This window comes from Girardinichthys multiradiatus, chromosome 22 (assembly GCF_021462225.1).
Source record: "Girardinichthys multiradiatus isolate DD_20200921_A chromosome 22, DD_fGirMul_XY1, whole genome shotgun sequence".
In the NCBI taxonomy this organism is placed as follows: domain Eukaryota; kingdom Metazoa; phylum Chordata; class Actinopteri; order Cyprinodontiformes; family Goodeidae; genus Girardinichthys; species Girardinichthys multiradiatus.
Genome location: NC_061814.1, coordinates 21,083,843 through 21,107,966, shown reverse-complemented (window position 1 = coordinate 21,107,966; position 24,124 = coordinate 21,083,843). Strand labels below are relative to the sequence as shown.

Below are 24,124 nucleotides of genomic sequence, written 5' to 3'. Positions count from 1 at the left end.
TGTCATCCTGCACATATAGTGGTTACTTCCTTAATTTTTGTTGTAAAAAATATGCTTACATTTTCAGGGCAGGTCGATTGTGATTTATTTACGTTTCATACTTACAATAATTATACATTTTATATGATGATATTTGCCCTTTAAGATGCTAAGACGATTGTTTCACCAATAAATCAACCAGTTTCTTCACATCGAGACATCCAGTCTTCTCATAGTAATCTTATTTATCAGCTTTCCAACTGTATTTTAGCCCTTCTCAGACAGGCCATGTTCCTTTAGTGTGACACAAATTTTGTCTTTTTTTTTTTAGCAAAATGCATGAGTGTTAAAAGAATAAGAAGAATAAACAAATCATACGATACTCATATTAAGTGATCAAAAACTTGTTTAGTTTATTATAATGAGAGCCCTTACTAATCCTAAAATGCTCAGAGCCATGTAGATAGAGCCAAAATATGAGATACAAGCGCAAAGTAATTGCAATGTCCATTGACTCTGAACTTTCCACATGTTGTCTCTTTTATGTTCCCAGGAGGATTTGGGAGAAACATGGAAAGAATTGTCACAAGGGAATTTCCAAATTGTACTAATGTCTAAGACATGAGTAAGTACTGTGTGTTGTGTTTTGATTGTACTTAGTCTGCTTTGTCAGAATATCTTTTTTATTTATTTATGTCATGCTGATAGCTGCACATGTTCAAAGTAATTTTTAACTTATGTGGATAGGGTAAGTAGTTTGCAGTATCTTGTATAAATTCTTCAATCTGAAGGTATCTAACTGCTGAAATTAATTCATGATGGTCCTAAAACTGCGACAGCGGCTAATATAAAATGGTTTATAAATAATGAGTTTATCATATCTGAATGATTCTTCTAATAGACAATTCCTAAAGTCATATATAGTAATTATTAAAAAATAAGTTTTATAAAACAGGCATACATTCACAGGCCATGTTATTAAGTAGTTCTTGCTAGTACTGGGTTGGACTCAGACTGCCTAAATTCTTCATGGCATAGATTCAACAAGGTTCCAGAAACATTCTGGGCCATATTGGCATGATTGCATTTTACCCTACCATATAAATCATCTCTCATTAGACCTGGTGACCAACCCAACTGTAACCTCAGTGTAATGTTCTTAGATGATAGCAGTAGCACCCAGTGTGGTCTTCTGCTACTGAAGTCCATCTGGTTCAAGGTTCAACATGTTGTGTGGTTAAAGATGGTTTTCTGTATACCTTGATTGTAATTTGTAGTTATTTCAGGTACCGTAGTGTCCTTTCTCCTCTGACATCAACAAAGTATTTTTTCCTGCCACTCGCTGGAGAGTTTCTCTTTTTGGGCCAGTTTCTGTAAATCCAGAAGAGTATTCCCAATTGCATTTAGTTGCTGTCATGTGATTGGCTAAGCCACTTTTTGTGTTAACAACCCAATGAACAGGTGTACCTAATAAAGTGACCAGTGAGAGCTATTTAATTAAGAAAACCACAGCTGTCATGTCGTTTTCTACATGAGAAAAATATGTATATGATATTTTGTCAGTTTGCTTCATTTGGACCTGACATCAAAATACTGGACTAAAAAAAAAAAGAAATAATTTATAGTTTTTTTATATATATATCTTACAAAACGTGTTAATACTGTTTCCTTTTTTTCTGCTTAAGATGTTCCCTTACTGCACACATTCACCCAGGATGTAAACTGTTAACTGTGTCCTGCCTCAAAACTATGATTACTAAATTATGTGAAATTTTGAAGCATAAATGTGTTTGTACATTTCTAGGAACACAGGTCTTGTTGTAAATATTATCCAAATGTGTACAAATGTCCAAATCTGATTATTGTGACAGCTCAAAGGACAAAAACAAGTTGTGGTTTTGATTTCAAAGACTGTTTCTGAGATGATGGAGGTCTAGCCTTTTTAGAGTCGGGATTGTTGATACCTTGTACATAGCAAAAAAAAAAAGAAAATGGGATATAGGAGCGTAAATTATCTAAACTTGTCTTGTGTTTCCATCTGCTTCAGCCCTTCAACAAGCTTTATGCTCACTTTGTCTACTTCATTATCTACAAGAGCATGTCCCGATTAGCGGTAACAAAAACTATATTGGGGTGTGTGTGTGTGTTCTGTATATATGTTTATGGTGATTTTAAAGTTTACTTGACACATTAAACAAATTATTAAACATGTTGTCAAAAGGTCTACTTGTGCAGTGGCTCAAAAGTTATGCATGGTATATCTACAATATTGTACCTTTTTGTCATTTATAAGAACATTGTCATGTTTTAAGTTACATTTCTTACTGTGAACCAATTAACATTACAAACTTGTTGAAAATAAATGTATTTTTATATGTTTATTTTATTTTCTATTTTTCTTGTCCCTACCGTATGTGTTCTATAGCAGAATGTGCAAACACATGGCTTACATTATGTCTGTGTTGTCATGACATAATCCGAACAAGAATTGTTCAAGAAGCTGTGCTCTTATAACCTTTGCACCAGTCCTATCTGAAGCACTGGTGCCTTATAACAGGCAGTGTATCAGCCTCAACATACTCCTCTTAATGATCTCACAGAGGCTCTGAAGTCAGCTTTAATAGGGAGAGGTGTGATAACAGCCACATGGAGATTCCCATCTGACATTTAGACTGAGCTCCATTTCACCTCTTTCGCCCAGTTAGCCTGTTACAGATGGTTTCTGTTTTAATGGGAACAATTACAAGGCTGTGGATCAGGAGAAACGCATGATTTGGTAAAGAAGAACTGTGGGCATTACTACGACGTCCTTGCTTTCTTCTGATACAAAAGAGAACCGCTTCACATTAAATTGTCACACAAGCTGCCAGATTGGAGGACAAAAAATTCACAATTAAGGTGGCTGCAAAACAGGCCCATCTTCTGCTTTGCATTTTACTTGCCACTTCAACAACAACGTATCTCACACACATACACCAATCTTCATCACTCAAACTGCCATCAACGCCCCAAGAGTCTTATTCTCAACTGTGCTCTCAGTCTGAATTAACACCAAGGCTTCTCTCTAACCGCCCTGGGATGTTCTGCGGTGCACAATCAAATTGAACGGTGACAATCACTAATGGATGATTCGCTGCAGCCAGACGTTGTAATGTAGCACTCAATGAAAGGAAACATGCTCATCAATTTCACACTGTGGCTAACACAATATTGCTGTGGGTTATTGTTGTGGGACATTTTTCATTCAAGGTGCCATCCAGAGTAAGAAAATCTTCTTTGTTGACTGGGTGTGCGTTGATTTCCAGGAGAGGGTATAATTAATTTGTTGCACAGTGGGAGAGCGAAGGAACCAGCCAATTAGAATCACTCCAGGATACTCTACACTGTTCATTGTCCTCCCACTCTGCCCCTTTGTACCAAGAAAATGGCTGCGGCGAAACTTTGGGCATGCTAAGCACTTATTAAAAGGAAAAGCACTAAACAACATCTAATCCAAGTGAGGACGAGTGTGGAGTCAAAAACCACCAGTTTCATACATAGTTAGGCAACAGGGATCCTGGTAAAATTGTTCACATCTCTTGAACTTTTCTACATTTTACAGCCTCAAACTTCAATGTATTTTATGAGGACTTTATGTGTTGAACCACCACAAAGTATTGTATAATTCTGAAGCAGTGGGAAAATGATGGACATAGTTTTCTACATTTTTCTTTATAAATAAAAATCTATAAAATGTGACTAGCACCTGATGTTTTCCTTAATAAGGATTTGTATAACCGTTTAAATAACAGCTGCAAATTTTGGGAAGTATGGTTTTCATGACTGCATTTTTTTGTCCATTGTTGGTGCAGAATAGCACAAACTCTGTCAGATTGGATTGAGTGTTTGTGAACATTCATTTTTTAGGTCTTGCCATATTGCCACAGATTCTTGTTTGGGACGGTTGGGACTCATCAGTCCATGGTCATGTTGTCCAACATGTAGTGGAGTGATGAGCACCTCTCTACCTCCTGAACATGTCTATCGCATTTCAGGGAGAGGGTCTCTGACCTCGAAGCTAAAGGGGGTGCTAAGATGTGTAGGAGCTAAGGAGAACCAAGAAAAAGCTTGTAGCAGCAGGCAGGCAGGGAGCAGCAACACATGATATGCAGGGTGCAGCAGAATGCTTTTTAGCTTAAATAGACCACCCAAATTAGTAGGGTATGCTTGATAAATTCTACAGAGTGTGTAAAGATAACACATGAAGCAGGAGCATAACTCGAGTTGGTTGCCTGAACTAGCTCGCAGGTGTTGCCTCTTTTTTGCCTGAATGCCATGAATTTCAGTTTTGGTCTTTTACCACCTATTTGCTGCAAGCTGGACTTCATATTCCATAAAAGCCAGATTTATGTAGTGGATGACAAATAGTTTTCCTGTCAACAGATTCTCCAACCTGAGCTGTACATTTCTGAAGCTTCTCCAGAGATACCATGGGCACACTTGGCTGCCTAATCCTCTCGTTACCTGGTCTTTTAGTTTAGGTGGACAGCCATGTGTTGGTAGGTCTGCAGTTGTGCCATTCTCTTTCAGTTTTCAGATGATCGATTGGTCAGTGCACCATGAGATGTTCACAAGTCAGGATATGGTTTTACAACTGGACCCTGCTTTAAACCTCTTTACAGCTGTATTTACAGGGATTAAATTACACAAAGGTGGGCTTTATTATTACTATACCAATCTGGTGACTTCTAAAGGCAATTAGTTGCACTGGTTTTTACTTAGGGGTATCAGTTTGAATGAGTCATGCCACACTTTTCAGTTATTTCATTTGGGAAAAAACTTTGAAACTCATATATTGTTTTGCTCCCTTTTCAAAATTATGGACTTCTTTGTGTTGCCTATTACATAAAAGCCCCGTCAAATACATTGAAGTTTGTGTTCGTATCAAGACAACATTTAAAAACCTCCTAGGCCTTGGTATGTACACATTGACCAACAGCAGTGGACATAAAACAGTGTTTCTGGAGATTAATTCAGCAACCAGCCACACTGCAGTGTTGTTGTGTCTCTACTTTATTCTGCAACCATGGTTACCTCTGCAAGATAAAACAAAACAAACTGTAACAACCCACTGAATAATCACTTCACTTGTAATGAATGAGTTGTCTAGCCTCTGAAAAAAAAAACTGAAATACTGAACATCACATTTCTCATACATTTTTTTCCAAGTTAAGACATATTTTAAGTAGATCGAAAGGAAACAAATCATCATGCAAATCTGTTCACGATGGTATTCACAGCCAAATAACGGGACTGAAAGATGATTAATTTCACTTAATACCAAAACGAAAGGTCTTTGAACAGCTGCGTGAAGAGTTCTTCTGGGCTTGAATTTATTTATGCTTCTGGCTCAATCAGGGGATTGCTAGGAAGAAGCATGGAGGAGCCTCCAGTCAATTTGTCTTACTGACATATGATGCTGACAACAGTTAAAAAGAAAGTTTGATGAAGAAGAACCTCGGTACATATCCCAAAGAGACAGCAGCTGACCGAAGCCGTGTGCGTGGGCTGAGCCGTGTTGACAGGAGATACGTCTTCGCTATCTCTGTGTCCCTCGCAGCGCAGGAGATGAACACATCTGCAGCCTTTTGTCCGCCAACTCCTTAGGGCAAACCTAGAACACACTGCGGGCCCTTTTGCATTGCTAGCAACTTGGGAGATGGTGCATATAACTGCCGGCATTGGTGGAGAGTCAGTCCAGAATAAATAAAAAAGGCTTTAAGCACAACAAATATAAAAAAGAAGAAAAATGTAGTGCAAATGTTGAAAAGACACCACCAACCTTCACAGTAATATTAGTTCAAAGAAAATATTTTGTAAGTATGCCAAGGAATCTTTTAAAGCAAATAAACTTTGATCTAATAACTAATTAAAACACAAACGGGAAACTTTTCTTGTCTCGTTTCGCTGCTTCTTAGTTAATGTAATTTTGCCACACTGGAATGATTCAGTAAATTTACATATTGCTCTTGGTACAAACCAGAAAGTACAAACAGGAAATGCACAAAATGACAAATATGACATTTACAGTCAGTGTGACCATATGAGAATTGAATGTGGTATTTCTGTTGGGGTAATGAATCATTTGAACATTTTAGATCAGTTTGTTTCAGATCCATGTTGTTTCACTGTTTCTAAAATGTGTCTCCTAAACAAAAGGAACTGCTCAGAATATCATCTTCTGTGTATACCTATCTGCCATAAACTTCTGTTTTTTTTTCCCCTGCTATGACATATATAACATTGTGTGCTGCAGAGAGACAGGCTTGATGGAATACACAGATCCGGGACTAGGAGCCCTCCATCATCTCCTGGATATTGCGAACTTTCATTGGATGAGAATCTGATGATAAGATTTACTGATTATGGAGAGCTTAATGAATCTGGTTCCCTCACTGTCTTATTCAGATAAGCCTGTTTGACGCATCTACAAAAGTAAACTTCACAAACACAGGTCCCAAAATCAGAAAAATACATTATATATATAGATTTATATATATAGATATATAGATCTAAATATTTATATATATATATATAGATCTATAAATATATATATTACTCTCCGCTGTCATACCGCTGTTTGATGTTTTGATATTTGAACAGATGCAGCTGTAACCAGCTGAGACAAATAACTTTCACTTTTTCCATTATGGATGTACATTATTTACATAAAAAGATCAACGTCCTTGTAAAAATACAAGCATTTCAGTCAAAAACTGTTCCTTTTCAAGAGGCAAGTATAAATCTATACAGTCTCCTCAGAGGGATTTAGGCAGCACAGTGTGAACTGGTCCATCCATGCATGGGTAGCAAAAGACTCGAGACCATTCATTGTGACCGCTGCTTCCTAGCTTGCTGGAAGTAACTGCCAAAGAAGATGTATTGCTTTCGAGTCGGTCATAGACTTCCAACATTAAAACACATGGGGCGCTTCATCAGAGAGCTTGATGTCTGTGTGAGATGGCAGGTAGCCTGGCGAGGCAGAAGAAAGGGGAGAGACAGCGGAAAGATTTTATGTTGGTATTTGCATAAGGGTGTATTTTTGCAGGCAAACACATTCATCTTGGATGGGTCGATTGTTTACTGTAGGTGTGGGAAGGGGTAAATCAGCTGGAACCTCATAGATATTGCTTGATGAAAATGCTTTCACCACTCTGCTGCCTTCCTGATGCACTAATTATTTTATTGGATCAAATAATTCACCTGGATGTTCTCATCACTTTAGCTGGCACTTGATTGTGCTTCACTTACATGTGTATACTAATACCTCCATGTGACAAACTCAGGATGGCAAATGCATAAATATACAGCGCATAATAAAAGCTGTATCTTGCCAACTGGTATGACAGTACAAGAGGGGAGGCAAAAGAAGCATCAGCACTTAAATTAAGTGAATCCCTCTTAGCCGTCAGTGAGCTTCAGCTTGTGGCCACATTCTTTGCAGTTATGAAGGCTTATGCTGTGTGCTATAAGGTTACAAAAAAAAAGCTGCAACATTGTGCATCAGATTTTGGAATGTGCTGAGGTTGTGAGATTAAGCCATTAATGGTTAACCTCATTCAGAGATGTCCAGGAAGCAATACTAGCTAAAATATTTTTTTTTAATAAGCATTTTTTTAGTCCAGCTTGACCAACAGATTTATCCCAAGCAACTTAATCACTATTACATACAGGTGCATCTCAGAAAATGCTAATATACTTGAAAGGTTTTTAGTTTTTGGCAATTTTGTCAATCAGAACTTAGGTCTTAATAAAGACCCAACATTCAGTTTGTCAGGAAATTTGAGTATCACATGAGACCACAAAAAAAAAAGGAATTCCTAAACAGAAACCTTGGCATACTGATAGGTACAGTATGTGCGTGTACTGCACAGTATATTTATTTAGTACTTGGTCCAGGCTCCTTTTACTTCCATGACCACAATAATTCAGTGTGGCATTGAGGCGATACATGTCTGACTATGCTGAGGTGTTCAGGAGGCCCAGGTTGCTTTAATAATGGCCATTAACTTATCTGCATTGTTGGTTCTAGTGTGTCTCATCTTTATGACAATACTCCATAGATTCTTTATGAGGTTTAAGTCAGAAGAGTTTGCTGGCCAATCAAGCACTGCATGGTCATTAACCAGGTATTAGTATTTTTTCAGAGTGGGCAGGTGCCAAGCCTTGCTAGAAAATGAATCCAGCTTCTCCACAAAGCAGCCGAATGAAGCATAACTTTGGACTTTATAAAACACAATGGACCCACATCAACAGATGGCAATGCTCCTCAAATCATCGACTTGGCAACTTGGACCCTCTGCATTTTCCACTCTTGGCCAAAAATCTGGGAGATTGGTTTCCAAATGAAATGTAAACTTTTATTTCCTCCTGCGCCACTTTTATATGACAGACAACTTTACATTGTCAAGCAGCACAGTCCTTTTTCTCCTTAGCTCAGGTACCACACTTCTGATGTTTCTAGTTCAGGAGTGGCTTAGCACAAAGAATGCAACAGTTTTCCGGCCAACCATCCTTGTGGATGGTGTCGACTAGAATCAGTAGTTTTGTGTAGGCTAATACATACCATTTCAGTATTAAGAATTATTTTATAATTAGTTAATAAATACTTGAAATATATCACTATGTATGTAATTAATCTATATGATATATGACTTTCATATAACATCTATTGTTGGTAAGTATCAGACCCTTCATTGATGTATTGTGCACAGTGAATGGATTTATTGTCCTCATCCTTGGATAACAGCAGTTAGTGACAGCAGAGGTCTTCCAGTCTACAGACGTAACAAGTTCTTTTATACATTCAGGTATTTTTTCACCACTATCAGCTATTTGAGCAGTGGCTCTCAAAAGAATAAACACCCCATTTAAAGTTCCAGGTTTCTATGGTTAAATCACCTCCTTTTTTCAAGTTTAATCTGACATTTATCCTGAAAGCAAATACATATTGGATAAACAACAATAAAGGTGCAATAATCAGGTTGCATTAATGAGTATACAATGAACCTGAAATCAAGTTTAGCTGTCCTAGTAGGATTTTCATTCTTATTTGCATCTTTTAGCAAAAGCCATAGTTTGCTGAAAAATTATAAAGAATCGACATAACCTCAATGTACAAATGTATCAGTCAAGAAAGGACTACAAATATAATCAGTAATTGCGGACCCAAACCAGATGTTTTTCTGAAACAGATAGAAACTGAAAACTGGTCAGAAAGGCTGCTAAGAGTCCAAAAGCAGCACTGAAAGAGCTGCAGCAACATCCATCAAGTATTGGTTGTGTTCTACATGGTAATCCCATGTATTCTATATGTCTGGACTAAGACGTAGGGCTGCAAGGAAGAAACTTCTTCTTCCAAAGAAAACATCCAGACACAGCTAAAATCTTCCGAAAGCTTGTGGGAGAAAATGTTATCATCTGATAAAATTAAACTTTAAAATTTGAGCCATTATCCTCAAAGGAAACAGTCCTGGGTATTACCAAAGGAACATCATACCTACAATGAAACATGGTAGTGGCAGCATTATGCTCTGTGTTTACTTTTCTTCAGAAGGAACACAGGTTTTTGTAAAGATGGGTGAAACCATGAGCAGTTCCCAACCTCATTATGCTTTGACCAACACCCTTCATGTATCTGCCAGAAAGCTGAAGATGAAGAGGAATTAATTTTTTAAGCATTACAGTGAGTCCAAATAAACAAAACATGGCTTCACAAAACCAAAAATGAAAGTTTTGGAATAACTACGCCAAAGTTCATAACTATATCCAACAGAAATAACTAGAAGTGGAAGAGCTTCACAATCTGAAGTTAGCGTAGCTAAATGTGATCTAGTCTAGCTGTGACATGCTGATGGACTACAAGCAAGACTAAATGCTCAAATTTAATCAAAAGGTTTGTTAATATTTTTGGAGGAGGCACATATAAGCAATTTCAGCTTTTTTTATTTTTCATTTTCTTTCCCCAAACAGCTTTGTTTTTATTTTAAATTTTATATGATTTATGTCACATTAAAAATAGAGAAATTTAAAAATCCCTGTTTTTAAGTCCTAAAAGCCTATTGCATCAGTGATGTGTAGACTTCTGAGAGCCACTCCACACTAAACAATAAAAAATGTTCCATAAAAATTTGTCCTAGCAAAAGAGGTATATGCATTTATTTTATACTTATATAAATGTATGTATAGTATTTAAAGCTAACATTGTCCAAACAAATAGTCAAAAACTTAATTACTAAACCACTCAGTTTGCCCAGTAGGTACGGTAAAAATGATCACATTCAAAAAGCCTCTTTAAATAAGACAGCTGACAGTTTAAACTAACTTCAAAAGAGATGTAGGTGTAATGTACAGAGACCTTGTTTTGTGTTTCATGTTTGAGAAAAATAGATTTCTTCCCCTTATCAGTACAAACAGATAATCATACAATTTTCATTCCAAGTACACTCACATCATTGTCTCTCTGGAACTGATGAAAAAACACTACACTAGTGCAACATGAGCGAGAAAACCTTCTAAAAATAGGAAATAGAAGCATCGATACCTTTGCTTTTGGAGTCCAGTTGTACATCCACATGATCCAGTGAGGTCAGCTCATTCCCCTCAGGGTTTGGAACAGCTATGGAGGTCACTGCAGGGATGACCTCTTGTTCTTTGTCAGGCTGCTCTGTGGTGTATGTGTTCATGCCTGGGATCTTTCTGCAGGTCGTGCAGAACGGGAGAGGTTTAGAGCAAAAAAAGAGGTACATTAATGGAAATCTGCCATCAAGTCTGCTTCCACTAATGCTTTCACTAGGCATAATGTGTCACACACTATTTTTAACTGTTAAAGATGGCGGAGGATTGTTTGATAGTTGGAAACTAGGGCGTTTTGCATTCCACTGGGCAATGCTCTCTCTCTTTCATATTGTTCACCTCAGTTTTCAATCAATTTTTCATCCCCTCTGATGCATCCCCAGTTCTGCCTAAAACTAACTTCTTGCATTTCTAATTTGGGATTTTTCCCTCTTGAGCTTGTGCTGCAGCTGGCACTGTGACATTTGGGTGGGAGCATAAGAAATTCAAAGTTGATTTCCTTATGTAGCAATTACAATGTCGAAAGTTGAAGTTAAATAATGTTTTACTTTATAATGAGCGACATTGCAGAGGAACTAGATCATTCCCCCATTAATGGCATGGGATTTCTTGCAGCACTTACTGTATGTCCCGCACTGTGTAATATCTGTTGTCTCAGGACTTATCTCCTCAACCTTTCCTGCCATTCTGCGGAGTATGCCTCACCTTGAAAGGCTGTGTGTAGCATTTCCAAAAGGTCAACTCTCACATTGTCAGATAGATGAATATTGATAACTGCAGGACTCTGACACCCATTCAGCACTGTGAGAGAATTGATTAGACTGTCATTCCCTGTAATATTCCGCAGATTGAGACAGAGGGGAATTATCTTATTCCTCCAGCTATTATTGTGCCACGGATGTCCATGACTTGGAGATAGATGGAGTCTGAATACATGTAGAATGTTTCGGGTAGTTCAGGGGTGAGGAGCGCCTTTGCAGATAATGAGAACTCTAAACAATTCTGTGCAAACAGAAACACGGCAAAGTAATGTTTGATTATCGATTAACTTTTTTCTGTTTCTCAAATCTGGTGCAATGATTTTTCTACTTTGTCAAAAGTACATCTCCCTGTAGTGTATCTACTGTATCCGATATACTGTACCTTTTAAACTTATATATTACAAAGATAGCCAGTCCCATCAGCACCACTGACACGAGCATGATGACTGCAGTGCTGCTGTGCCCACTTTCACTGCCATCCACAAGAGGAGCTTTAAAGTGAATGAGTGAGAAAATTAGTAATAAGAATATGGAGTAATACAACTATTATAAGAAATATGATTGTGAATTTAAATCAGAGGTACTTTCTTCAGTCCATACACAGACACAAATATTCTTCATTGTCAAACACCTTTTTAATATTGTTAAAACTATTTCAACCATTAAAATTAGACAATAAATCCACCTGAACCAATGTATGTATGTTTGTATGTGTGTGTGTTTGTTAAATACTCATCTGAGTACTGGCACGTTGGAAGAGTATTTTAAAATGCAAAAACAACTGGGGAAGAGCCTAACAAAACTGAATAACATCCTAACATGTGCTGCCTTCTAGTTACTATTAACTACTTTGTACAGCTTTGTTTTACACAGAAGCTGTGTTAAGTTTGTTACTGCTGGCACCTCTGCCAAGCGAATGTGACGTCAGTGTACTTTGATCTATTTAACTACTCTGGCTGCTAGCAAGCTATAGCTGTAAAAAATCAGATAGGAGTTCAGGTGGGGTTTGTACTTAAAAGCTAAGATGTTACTGATGTCTTTTTTTAAGAAACAAATGGAGCAGTTGAATAAACTGCACAGTCAATACGCTGTGGTTTAATTATGCATTAAATGACTTATGCCATATTTAAAGTGCATGTCTTTATTTGCCCTCCTGATATAACTGGAAGTGTCTTCTGAACACTGTTAACCAATGACTGTTCTAAAACACATATAGGCAACATCACTGAGGAATATTCAGATGTAACTGAAGTGAATTGCTTATACCTGATTGAAGCATACAGAAATAGAAAGTCTGGTTTAGTTGTGTGGTCCTAAGTCAAATATAGAGCTGCATCATATAGAGTAGAGCTGGGCCATCAGAATCATGGTGTAACATTGAAGCAGTACCACACAAGGCTCCAAGAATCTGTAGATTAATCATGAAATCAGAGAGACCTGCCCAAGTAATAAGTATTTTTTAGTGCAGGCCCTTTATTTGAATGAGATTTACTGTCTCTAGGTGGAATGAGAGAGGGAGAAATAGAATCAAAGCTTGAGTCTCACTTTGAAGTGGATTTCAGAAGACAACTTATTTTTCATTTATTTAGCTAAGTAAAAATAAATAAACAAATATAAAAATACAAAATGTTAAACACATGAATTGTTGTTTCAAGACTACTGATGTGATTACTCGATATATTTCCTCCAAACTATTAGCAGAAAATGTTTTATATAATAGAGAATCAACAGAAAGCATCATCTTAGCTAGATTTTTTTCCTGTTTCTCAAAGTTATGACTTTCAAATTTTGTTCATCTGCTGAAAATGGCTTTTTTTTCAAGCTTGACGGCCCCTTCGAATTCCACTTGTCCATTTCATTTTATCAAACACAGCCTGTGCAATATGCTGTCATAGTCAGGTGAAAGGACTGGACTGGAAATGAGTGAAACAGCAGTTCAAAGGCAAATGTTGAAGGACCTTCCTTGAGACAGGTATAACTATTGGCTAAGACCCTTTTATAGGTTTGGCTTCTTGGAAGAAAAAAAAAAAAAAAAAAAAACAGGTGGGGGACATACACGGGCAAACTTACCTGGAGACAGCCGTGTGGCATACACATTCACCTGCAGCCCAGGTTTGACTGTAAACTTAATGAGATCCTGGTTCAGAGCACTCAGCAGAACCTGAGAAAGCTACAAGGAGGAGCGAGACAGGAGCAGAGAGGACTGCGTTAGCTGCAGCCGTCCACCAATAATCCACACTCATCAATATTTTACCCAAAGTCATTTCAACCTACAGCATAAATTATGGAGAAGAATTTCTGTTTCCTTCTAAAGAGGGGCAAATCTTTAAGTGACACATACAAAACTGGACCAGCCACACCGAAACCCAAAAGGCTTTAAAGACTTTCAGGCAAAAGGGCGTCCTGCTTGTAGCGGAGCTGTGGCATTTGAAGAAACATTAATCTTTTTACTATGTCTCCCACACAGGGAATATTTCATCAGTGTAAGTATTCTAAAAAGAATGAGAATTACCCATTTAAAAGTTCAACGAGGCGGTATTATAGGAAATCAAACTATGTACTAATATCATAAAATAGCTGTTTTAATTTCTTTTCCCTTAAGTGCCAAAAGTTCCTCAGCTTTTCACACCTTGATGAAACAGTCATTTAACAGGGGACCAAAATGCCTTCCCAATGCATATTTGGGTCCTTAGCCATGCCTCACTAATTCCATCTCACTCTTTCTGAAATCTTTCCACTGGTTAAAATTAGACTGCTCTACACAGCATGAATAATTACTTTTTGTTCTAGTGGCATATCAGGGTCAGTAAATCTATTACACATTTTAATAAGCCGCTCCACACATACACTCGCCGCGCACATATGTGCATGTGTGGGCACTCGCTCACTTAATGCCTCTACGCTGAAAGTTGTTCAGTGGAGATGAGAGAACATTGAACTGAAGATTTATTACCCTATTGTCTGTGAGGTTCTGCCAGGTAATCAGACAGGCTTTAGATAAATACATCTCTTTAATTCCCAATCCCAGCAGCCTGCCCCAGTTTGTCTCCCTTCTCGATGGTGCCAATTATATGATGCATCAATGTAATTAAATACCTATTAACTTAGCTCAAGACTGACTGTGAGCCAGCAAAATCATGTTTACTCCTAATGAATAAATGAGTTTGCCTGTGATGTGCTTTAAAAAAAGCTGCTTTATTATTTTGATTACATGTTTGACATGTTTAAAAAAAAAACTAATTAATACAATAATCGATTTCCAACAGTCTTACGTTGCCTTTGGAATATAGTAACAAGTCCAGTAGCTTTCAATAACCTTTTTACAAAAATTGTTTAAAGGCACCTCAAATTCAAAGTTCAAAAACACATCAGGGTCTCCAATGATGTTCTGCTTTGTGGGTGTCGTTTGAGGAGCAGGTGTTTTTACAGAGGATGGCATTGCCCTCTAGTGTTGACTTAAGGTATTTAGCTTTAGACAGCAATGGAATACATGTAAGCTGGATAAAAGTGAATTATCTGGAACTTTAGGATAAAATAAACAAAAGAAATAATAATAAAAAAAATAATAATAAATAAATAAATAAATAAATAAATATATATATATATATATTTTTTTAAATTATTATTATGACAGCTGGTAGAGCAATTAAAAACCCAGAAGCATTACGAAAATTAAAATTGAGCTCAGGAGCTTTCTGAGATCAGATGGATGTTCCTGCTGCAGAGAACAATGAGCTTATCGAAAACACATTCCTCATATCCTCGGTGTGAAAACTTTATGGACTTCAACAGAGAATGTTTTCATGTTTTAGTCCAATTACTGCGAAAAATGTCGAGCTCTCATTACAGCTGACCTTTCTCCTTAGACGTTACGTGACAGTTTTTTTGTGTCTTCTATTTATTTCACTGTGGTATAAAAAACACAAATGCTGGGACTTTAGTTCTGGCTGTTTCAGGTGATTGATCACAATGAGTATCACACCTGCATTTCTATTTGTCAAAGTTAACCTTACAATTGCGACGACAATCCACTAAGCACAACATTTATATATCTGAGAAAAATGTGCCTTTGTCATTGATGTATAGCAGCACCAAAAATAATCTGCTGAGACAGTACCTGATCCAGGTGCGCCCACTTTTCGTCCATGGCTCTGTCTCTTGACCTCCTCTCTGGTACAATAAAGACCTCAGCTGTAGTTGGTAAACCTGCAAGCACCGTGACCAGGAGTTGATCCTCACTGATCCCTGTGACCTTTAATAACCCCAACAAAACACTGTGATTAAGCTCTTTAATTGACATAATTTGAGGTGGAAGTCTGTGATTCAGACCAAAAATATGACAGGATTTTTCGAAGTGGTAGTGTATTACAGAGAAAAGGCTTTCTGCTTTCTGCTTCATATATCATTTGCCTAAATAGTAGAAACTGTCAGGATATAACTCCTGGATCAAGTGGAACATGGAAGTTCATTCTGACAGTCTTTGGTAAAGGCTGGGGCTTTTAGTGCATTTATGCCATAACCAGAGGTCTACTGTCAGCTTCCTGGTGTTGAACGTGGTAAAATCTGACAGGACAGAAGGTCAAAGTGAATGTTCCATACTGAGGGCTACTGTTGGATATATATAGAGCAGAGTATCCACGTTTTTTACATAACCTGCTGTGCAATGTCTTAGAGAGAGAGCCAGACACAACTTAACAGATTTTATTTCGAATAGATCAAATTACTTTTACGATTCTCCAATGCTGTAAACAAGCAATTTAAAAGCTTTTCACACAGGTAACATTTGGATATTCTGCTACATCTGAATGTATCAATTAACAATCGCACTTCTCTTGAGATTGAATGATTCAATTTTTTTGACAACTTATTAGACAAAGCTTTAAATATTAGCATTCTTTCCATGCAAGAAAATTGTATCCTCTTATAAGGTAGACGCTTCTAATTGCAATATACCACTGCCATTGTAACCTACCTTAACGATGCAGGTCTTCACAACTCTGCCAATGTCTTCTCTCCACTCAGTTACCCCAGGGTTCAGCTCATCCAGATTAGAGGAAAAAACCAAAGGATGAGACCTGAAATAATCTGAAATACAAGAAAAACATTTCACTATGTGATTCAGCATCATAAAGAAAAAAGGGACATTTTTTTTCATCTCAAAGCTTATTCTGGTTCAGTGACCTTTTAACTTCAGTCAGTCAGTCATTTTCTACCACTTATTCCTAGTGGGTCACAGGGAAGCTGGTGCCTATCTCCAGCAGTCTATGGGCGAGAGGCAGGGTATATATACCCTGGACAGGTTGCCAGTCCATCGCAGGGCAACACACAGACAACCATGCACACACCTAAGGGCAATTTAGAGAGACCAATTAACCTAACAGGCCTGTGTTTGGACTGTAGGAGGAAGCCAGAGTACCCAGTGAGAACCCACACATGCACAGGGAGAACATGCAAACTCCATGCAGAAAGACCCCCAGATGGTAATTGAACCCAGGACCTTCTTGCTGCAAGGCAACAGTGCTACCAACTGCACCACCGTGCAGCCCTTTTAACTTAATTTGGAAAATCTGCTGTTGGTCCCTCTGCATGCAACATTACCAATATGTGAACTGTTTTATCAGGTATGGCTGGAAAAGACAGAGAGAAATTACGACGATAAAAGACACTGATCTCACTCTATTGACTGGAAGAAAATTACCTGCTGCTCACTAGTGACCTGCTAAACATCATTCAATTCAACAAAGAATTTCGGTAAATGTGGCTTTTTCATGAGACTTTTATGTTTTGGGAAACATTTGGAAGCAAATTAATCTTGGAACAAATTATATGGCTGGAATCTGTAATATTTTGGTATGTTTTACTGCTTACTGTTTTACTGTCACTGGCAGGAAAATTAAACAAGTAAAGTAGATTGAATTGCTTGGCATGGTTTAAAGGAAGTTTAGTAAAGCAATTAAAATTGCAAAAAAGAGATAAAATAAACTAATTAAGCTTTTGGATCCTTTTTTTGAGACCAACGGTTGTAGTGAGGTACTGATTCCTGAATAAAGAATGAATTTTAAAAGAAAAAGTCAAAAATTATAATAAATGTTACATTCAGCTTTAGAAATAAATTTATAATTTTTTTCCATCAAAATATTTTTTACATAGATTTTGTAGTCTTTTACTAGGTAGCTGCTCACAGCTCTAACATGAAGGGCACAATGTATGACATTTTCATCTCAAAAATAACAAATATATTCAGAAAATCTTATGTATTGCTATCAGCTACATCAGTGTTTGCTTCCACCACCAGGGGGCGACAATAACACACAGGCACACTGCCCTGTGAACTTTCATCATGCATCATATCATTGCATTTGCAATTTAAATCATTAGTCCAGACTTCTAGTATGGGTTGTTTCTAAAAATCTAAACCTGAAACATAAGCTTAAGTAAATACCCGGGAAGTTTTTTTTTTTTTGTTTGTTGGTTTTCTTGCTAAAGCTATTATAAAATCAGATTGTTCTATTTGTTAACTGCATGTAATGCTATCGAACTAAATAACTTTAGCTTTTTCGCACTCTGGACTAAGCAGTTCAATGAGTTGAGTGGCAAAGAAAAGTGTCCTGCTGCTAAAGTTCTTCCAGTTTACTTGTGAGAAAAAAGAAAAATATGTTGGACTAAAACTAAATGCCACGGCAGTAGCTGCCTTGTAACAGCTGACATATTCCATTTTAAACAACTAAGCCATCGTAACTACAACTTATATGCGGGCTGAGAAGACATCTCAATCAAAGTACTTTTTTAAAATAACAACCTTTAAGCAGGTATTAAACAAACTTTTCATTTAGCCCACATTTCTATACTACATTTTTTTTTTTTTATTGGTCTGATGTAATATTCTATTGTTAAATGCTGTGCTTTCATTAGCTGTAAGCGAAAAATCATAATAAACAGAAATAATGGCATAGTAATGCTCTGTGTGTAATTAATGTATATATTGTGATTCACTTTGTGAATTGAGTTACTGAAGTTAATGACATTTTCAGTAATGTTCTTCTTTACTAAATTTGACTATATAAAATTCTTTGAAAACTTTTAAATAAACTCAATTTCTATTGAGTGTGTGACCCCTGTTTGGGCCTCTTGACCCTTGTGAAATATCACACATTATAGCCCCAAATACCCCCAAAATAACTCCAAAGTGAAAGTCTGCTGGTAGATATTTTTTGGAGTCATGTAACCCCTTTTACTTACAGCAGACTATAAGTGCAATATTGGAATTTATTTTAAATAATCAAAGTGGCTAATAAACACGTGTTAAATAGTGCTGTTGCGTCAGAGCAAAAAGGCCCACACTTTCCAAAACCCACAAAGTCTAATTTTTTAAGAGGTTTTTTTAAGGAAAATATGTACGGTGAAAAACATCTTTCTTATATAAGATTATAAATTGTATTACCATAAACTACCACCCTCATTTGGTCCTGATGAACAGTATTACCAGCCAAAGCCTGAACAGTAACAGTGTGACTCCCCTCCTTGGAGAAAGGTAAGGAGATTGCTCCATTGAGGGTCACAACTGGCTGCAAGACAAAGAGACGTGATTTGTAATTCTCTGTCATGTTTCTCAGGCAGAAGGGTTTGGAATTGGATAAAGAGGGCTTACCTCTGTCTTATTATCAAACCACCAGAAATACGTGACTGTTCCCACACTACTTGGGCGAAGTGTTGTTGTGAAATTCACTGCTTTGTTCTTGATGACCACCAAAGGAGCTGAAAGCTGCACCTGCTCGAGCTGACCTTTAGAGAGAAAACACATGAAGTGTGAAGTAACAACTTTTATTAAAACATGGCTGACTTTAGTGCTTCCCTGGTGCCCCAAAACCTCAACAGATAAAATGTTTGTAATAAATCAGAGACCAAGTGGAACACAATGAACACACTAGTGGACTTCTGCAGTGCACGTGAAGACTTTTTATGTTTTATATGTTCCAGCCAATTTGTGTGTTCCATAAATTGATCAGTGGGGCTCTTCTATGGTGGTAGGAAAATACATACGGTACATCTGTCCATTTTTTTGCTACACAGGATGTTGGATTACTGTACTGAATAAAGCATTAGCTATATACACTGCCTGGCCAAAAAAGGCACCACAAGGTCACACACTAATATTTTGATGAACCACTTTAGCTTTGATTACAGCATGCATTTGCTGTGTCACTGTTTCAATAAGCTTCTACAATGACAGAAGATTTGGTACCATCCATTAATTTTACACCAAGATCTTGTATTGATGATGGGAGAGTCTGACCACTGTGCAAAGCCTTCTCCAGTGGATCCCAAAGATTCTCAATGGGATTAAGGTCTGGTGTCATGTTGTGTTTTGGTAGGACATGACATCTGGTTCTTGTGGTGGCCAATCCATGTGCAAAAATTATATCTCATGCTCCCTAAACCACTCTTTTACAATTGTAGCCCAATATATCCTGGCACTGTCATCTTGAAATATGCCCGTGCTATTAGGGAAGAAAAATATCCATTGATGAAAAACCTGGTCACTGAGCATATTCAGGTAGTCAGCTGATCTCATTCTTTAGGCATATGATGTTGCTGAACCTAGACATGACCAACTTCAGCAACCCCGGATCATAGCACTGACCCCACAGGCTTGTACAGTAGGCACTAGGCGTGATGGGTGCATCACTTTAACTGTCTCTCTTCTTACCCTGATGTGTCCATCGCTCTGGAGCAGGGTAAATCTGGACTCATCAGAGCATATGACCTCCAGAGTCCAATCTTTATGCTCACTCCCTTGGGTTCTCTTGGCATTGTGCGTGTGGAAATACTCTCACTTTTAAGCATACCCCTGAGTTCTACTGTTGTTTTGCATCGATTTGATTTGTCTAAACGTCTTATAAATCGGCAATCACAATCATTCAGGGTTTTTTTCCGACCGCATTTCTTCTTCGAAGACGATGGGTCCCCACAATCCTTCCAGGTTTTAAAAATGCATTGGACAGTTCTCAACCCAATTTTCGTAGTTTCTGCAATCTCCTTAGATATTTGATCTGCTTGATGCATGCCAATGATTTGACCTTTCTTACACAGACTGTCAACTTTTCCACAACCACAGGATGTGGTCTTTCGACATGGTTGCTTAAGAAATGAGAAACTACTCATTGCATCAGCTGGGGTTACCTTGTTGCCAGCTGAAAGACAATCGCCCATGCAGTAATTATCAAATAGGAGGCTCATACCTAATTGCTTTGTTAAGTCCAGGTGGTGGCTCTTTTATGGCCAGGCAGTGTAACAATAGCAATGGCTGTAGACTAGTATAGTGCAGTGAAAAGTGTTTGAATGTTTACATTTGTTATGTTAGGCTTTTTTTGTAGCACTTTAATGTTTCAGATCATCAAAATTATGTTAAAATCCAAGATAACCTGAGTAAATATAAAATACTGTTTTAAAATAATGATTTCATTCAAAAACAAAAATGCACCCAAACCAGTCTGGTGATACATGAAAAGGTAACTGCCCTCTCAACTTAATAACTGGCTGTGCCATCCTCTGCAGAAACAACTATCATCAAACATTTATGAAAACTGGCAATGATTCTTTTACATCACTGTGGAGGAATTTTGACTAACTGTTCTTTATAAAATTGTTTTCATTCAGCAGCACTGGATGGTTTTTAGAGCATGGGCGGCTTTTTTAAGGTTTTGCACCAGCATCTCAATCAGTTTTGAGCTCAGACTTTTATTAATCCATCTCCAACACCTTACTTTTTTCAGCCATTCACAGTCCCAGTGCATAATCCAAGTGCACATGAGCTCAAAGTCACAAACTGATGCCTGGACTTTCTCCTTTTGGATGTCCTGGTAGTGAGCAGGGTTCCTTGTTCCATCATTTACAGCAAGTCTCCCAGATCCTGAAGCAGCAAAGCAAACCCAGACCATCACACTATCACCACCATGCTTGACCGTGTTTTCTGTTGCTGGGTTAGTTTTCCCCTAGATGTAATGGGACATACACCTTTCAAAAGGTTACAATTGTGTCTTATAAGTCCGTAGAATATATTTTTACATGTTGTACATGGTACTTTTGTGATCTCCTGGATGAGTCATCAAAGTGCCTTTGGATTCATTTTGGTAGACTGGCCACTCATGAGAAGGTTCACTACCAGAAATTTGAATGACTATTTCTGTGTTATTGATTTTATGTGAACTGGTGCTTGATGTGTTGCTTTTAAAGTGTTTATCCTTTTAGCCTACTTCATGCTGTCAGACAGGTTCTATTCAAGTGATTTTCTGACTTTACAGGTCTGCCAATTATCAGGTCTGGGTACTGTTAGTGACACTGAACTCAGCTTTCCAAAATTGCAATTGACCATAGGTAATTCCTGATTTAATACTTTTAAAAATAGGGCCCAACTAGCTTTAATAGCTGTTTAACCCCTTTAATGAATAAAATCTTCATTTGAAATGTGCTTTTAATATTTGCTCAGGTTATCTTTGTCTGATATTGAATTTATTTTGATAATGAGCAAAAAAGTAAGACGAAATCAGAAGAAATCTGCCAGGGGCAAAATACTTTTTCACTGCCCTGTATCATGAGACTGCAGATGTCTTAATACCAGCTCTCAAAACAATTTTGCACAAATTCTAATTTAACAGTAACTGTTAAAGGACCATCTTGCTTTAGACTTACAGGACACGTGGAGGTACAGTAAAACCCTGTCAAAGCCAAGATGGTTGATTGCTGTAGCTGAAACCTGGTAGATTCCAACTTTATTGTAGATGTGCTTGACCCCGTCATCAATGGAGCTGATGTTAACGTAAGATATGGCAGTTCCATCACCGAAGTCCACTGTTATACTTGTCATAGAGCCGAGACCCTTCAAAAAAAAAAAAAAGATCCTGTCATTCATCTTCAGTGGTTCCTTCATGTAGTCACTGATTCATAGAAGAAGCACTCTCTATAAAAGCTGCAAGAACAAGGTCATGTTGTAAATCATGTCGATGCATATTTATTTGATACCTTGGCACTATAGCCTTTGTGACAGCATCTTTGATTCACACTACATTAAATAAAAACAGCAGCGTGTGAGTAATACGCCTTTGGGTGAATTGTGACGTGGGGTAAAAGCAAATTGCAAAGGCATTCTAGTAACATACTCCCCTGAAATGCTATGGTAAATGGTAAATGTTGAGTTTAGGTAATTGCAACCAGAGATGTTTGCCTTCTGACTCCAAGGAGAAAAGCTTTATAGCTGGAAGGCTTAGTGTTATGTAGTTTGTTACAGTCCCCCGCAAAGGTATTCATAACCCGTCAACTTTTTCACACTTTGATAAATTTTATTGGGATTTTATAAAACAAATCAACAGTAAAGCAGTAGAAATCTGAAGTGCCAAAAAGAAAGGAAAAGAAAGAAAAATCAGAAAACAAGCCCCTTCAGTATAAACCTTTTAGAAGCACCCATTACTGCAGTTACAATTGCAAATCATCTTTATAAATCTACGCACTGATTTTTGCCCATTATTCTTTGCAAAATAGTTTAAGATCAGTCAGATTAGATTGAGGGCATAAATGAACAACAATTTTTAACTCTTGCCACAGATTTTGAATTGAATTTAAATGTGGATGTTGCCATTTTAACACATGGAAAAGGGTCAATCTAAACCACTTCATTACAGGTCCTTCTCAAAATATTAGCATATTGTGATAAAGTTCATTATTTTCCATAATGTCATGATGAAAATTTAACATTTATATATTTTAGATTCATTGCACACTAACTGAAATATTTCAGGTCTTTTATTGTCTTAATATGGATGATTTTGGCATACAGCTCATGAAAACCCAAAATTCCTATCTCACAAAATTAGCATATCATTAAAAGGGTCTCTAAACGAGCTATGAACCTAATCATCTGAATCAACGAGTTAACTCTAAACACCTGCAAAAGATTCCTGAGGCCTTTAGAACTCCCAGCCTGGTTCATCACTCAAAACCCCAATCATGGGTAAGACTGCCGACCTGACTGCTGTCCAGAAGGCCACTATTGACACCCTCAAGCAAGAGGGTAAGACACAGAAAGAAATTTCTGAACGAATAGGCTGTTCCCAGAGTGCTGTATCAAGGCACCTCAGTGGGAAGTCTGTGGGAAGGAAAAAGTGTGGCAGAAAACGCTGCACAACGAGAAGAGGTGACCGGACCCTGAGGAAGATTGTGGAGAAGGGCCAATTCCAGACCTTGGGGGACCTGCGGAAGCAGTGGACTGAGTCTGGAGTAGAAACATCCAGAGCCACCGTGTACAGGCGTGTGCAGGAAATGGGCTACAGGTGCCGCATTCCCCAGGTCAAGCCACTTTTGAACCAGAAACAGTGGCAGAAGCGCCTGACCTGGGCTACAGAGAAGCAGCACTGGACTGTTGCTCAGTGGTCCAAAGTACTTTTTTCGGATGAAAGCAAATTCTGCATGTCATTCGGAAATCAAGGTGCCAGAGTCTGGAGGAAGACTGGGGAGAAGGAAATGCCAAAATGCCAGAAGTCCAGTGTCAAATACCCCCAGTCAGTGATGGTCTGGGGTGCCGTGTCAGCTGCTGGTGTTGGTCCACTGTGTTTTATCAAGGTCAGGGTCAATGCAGCTAGCTATCAGGAGATTTTGGAGCACTTCATGCTTCCATCTGCTGAAAAGCTTTATGGAGATGAAGATTTCATATTTCAGCACGACCTGGCACCTGCTCACAGTGCCAAAACCACTGGTAAATGGTTTACTGACCATGGTAT

The 24,124-nt window shown here is 37.8% G+C and overlaps 2 protein-coding genes across 2 annotated transcripts in view; one reads left to right on the top strand and one right to left on the bottom strand.

Moving 5' to 3' along the window:
- Positions 1-2,360, top strand: part of LOC124859667 (VPS10 domain-containing receptor SorCS3-like) — a 117,688-nt gene extending 115,328 nt beyond the window's left edge. The window contains exon 27 of the mRNA XM_047352572.1: positions 533-2,360. Coding sequence (XP_047208528.1) covers positions 533-597 — 65 coding nt within the window. The 3' untranslated portion in view covers positions 598-2,360. The remainder of the gene's footprint in view (positions 1-532) is intronic.
- Positions 2,361-5,013: 2,653 nt separating this feature from the next.
- Positions 5,014-24,124, bottom strand: part of LOC124859666 (VPS10 domain-containing receptor SorCS1-like) — an 80,711-nt gene continuing 61,600 nt past the window's right edge. Inside the window, exons 19-27 of the mRNA XM_047352571.1 lie at positions 22,044-22,230; positions 19,003-19,136; positions 18,796-18,919; positions 16,327-16,439; positions 15,472-15,606; positions 13,425-13,524; positions 11,737-11,845; positions 10,562-10,716; positions 5,014-6,990 (exon numbers count right to left, since the gene is read on the bottom strand). Of these exons, the coding sequence (XP_047208527.1) occupies positions 6,932-6,990; positions 10,562-10,716; positions 11,737-11,845; positions 13,425-13,524; positions 15,472-15,606; positions 16,327-16,439; positions 18,796-18,919; positions 19,003-19,136; positions 22,044-22,230 (1,116 nt within the window). The 3' untranslated portion in view covers positions 5,014-6,931. The remainder of the gene's footprint in view (positions 6,991-10,561; positions 10,717-11,736; positions 11,846-13,424; positions 13,525-15,471; positions 15,607-16,326; positions 16,440-18,795; positions 18,920-19,002; positions 19,137-22,043; positions 22,231-24,124) is intronic.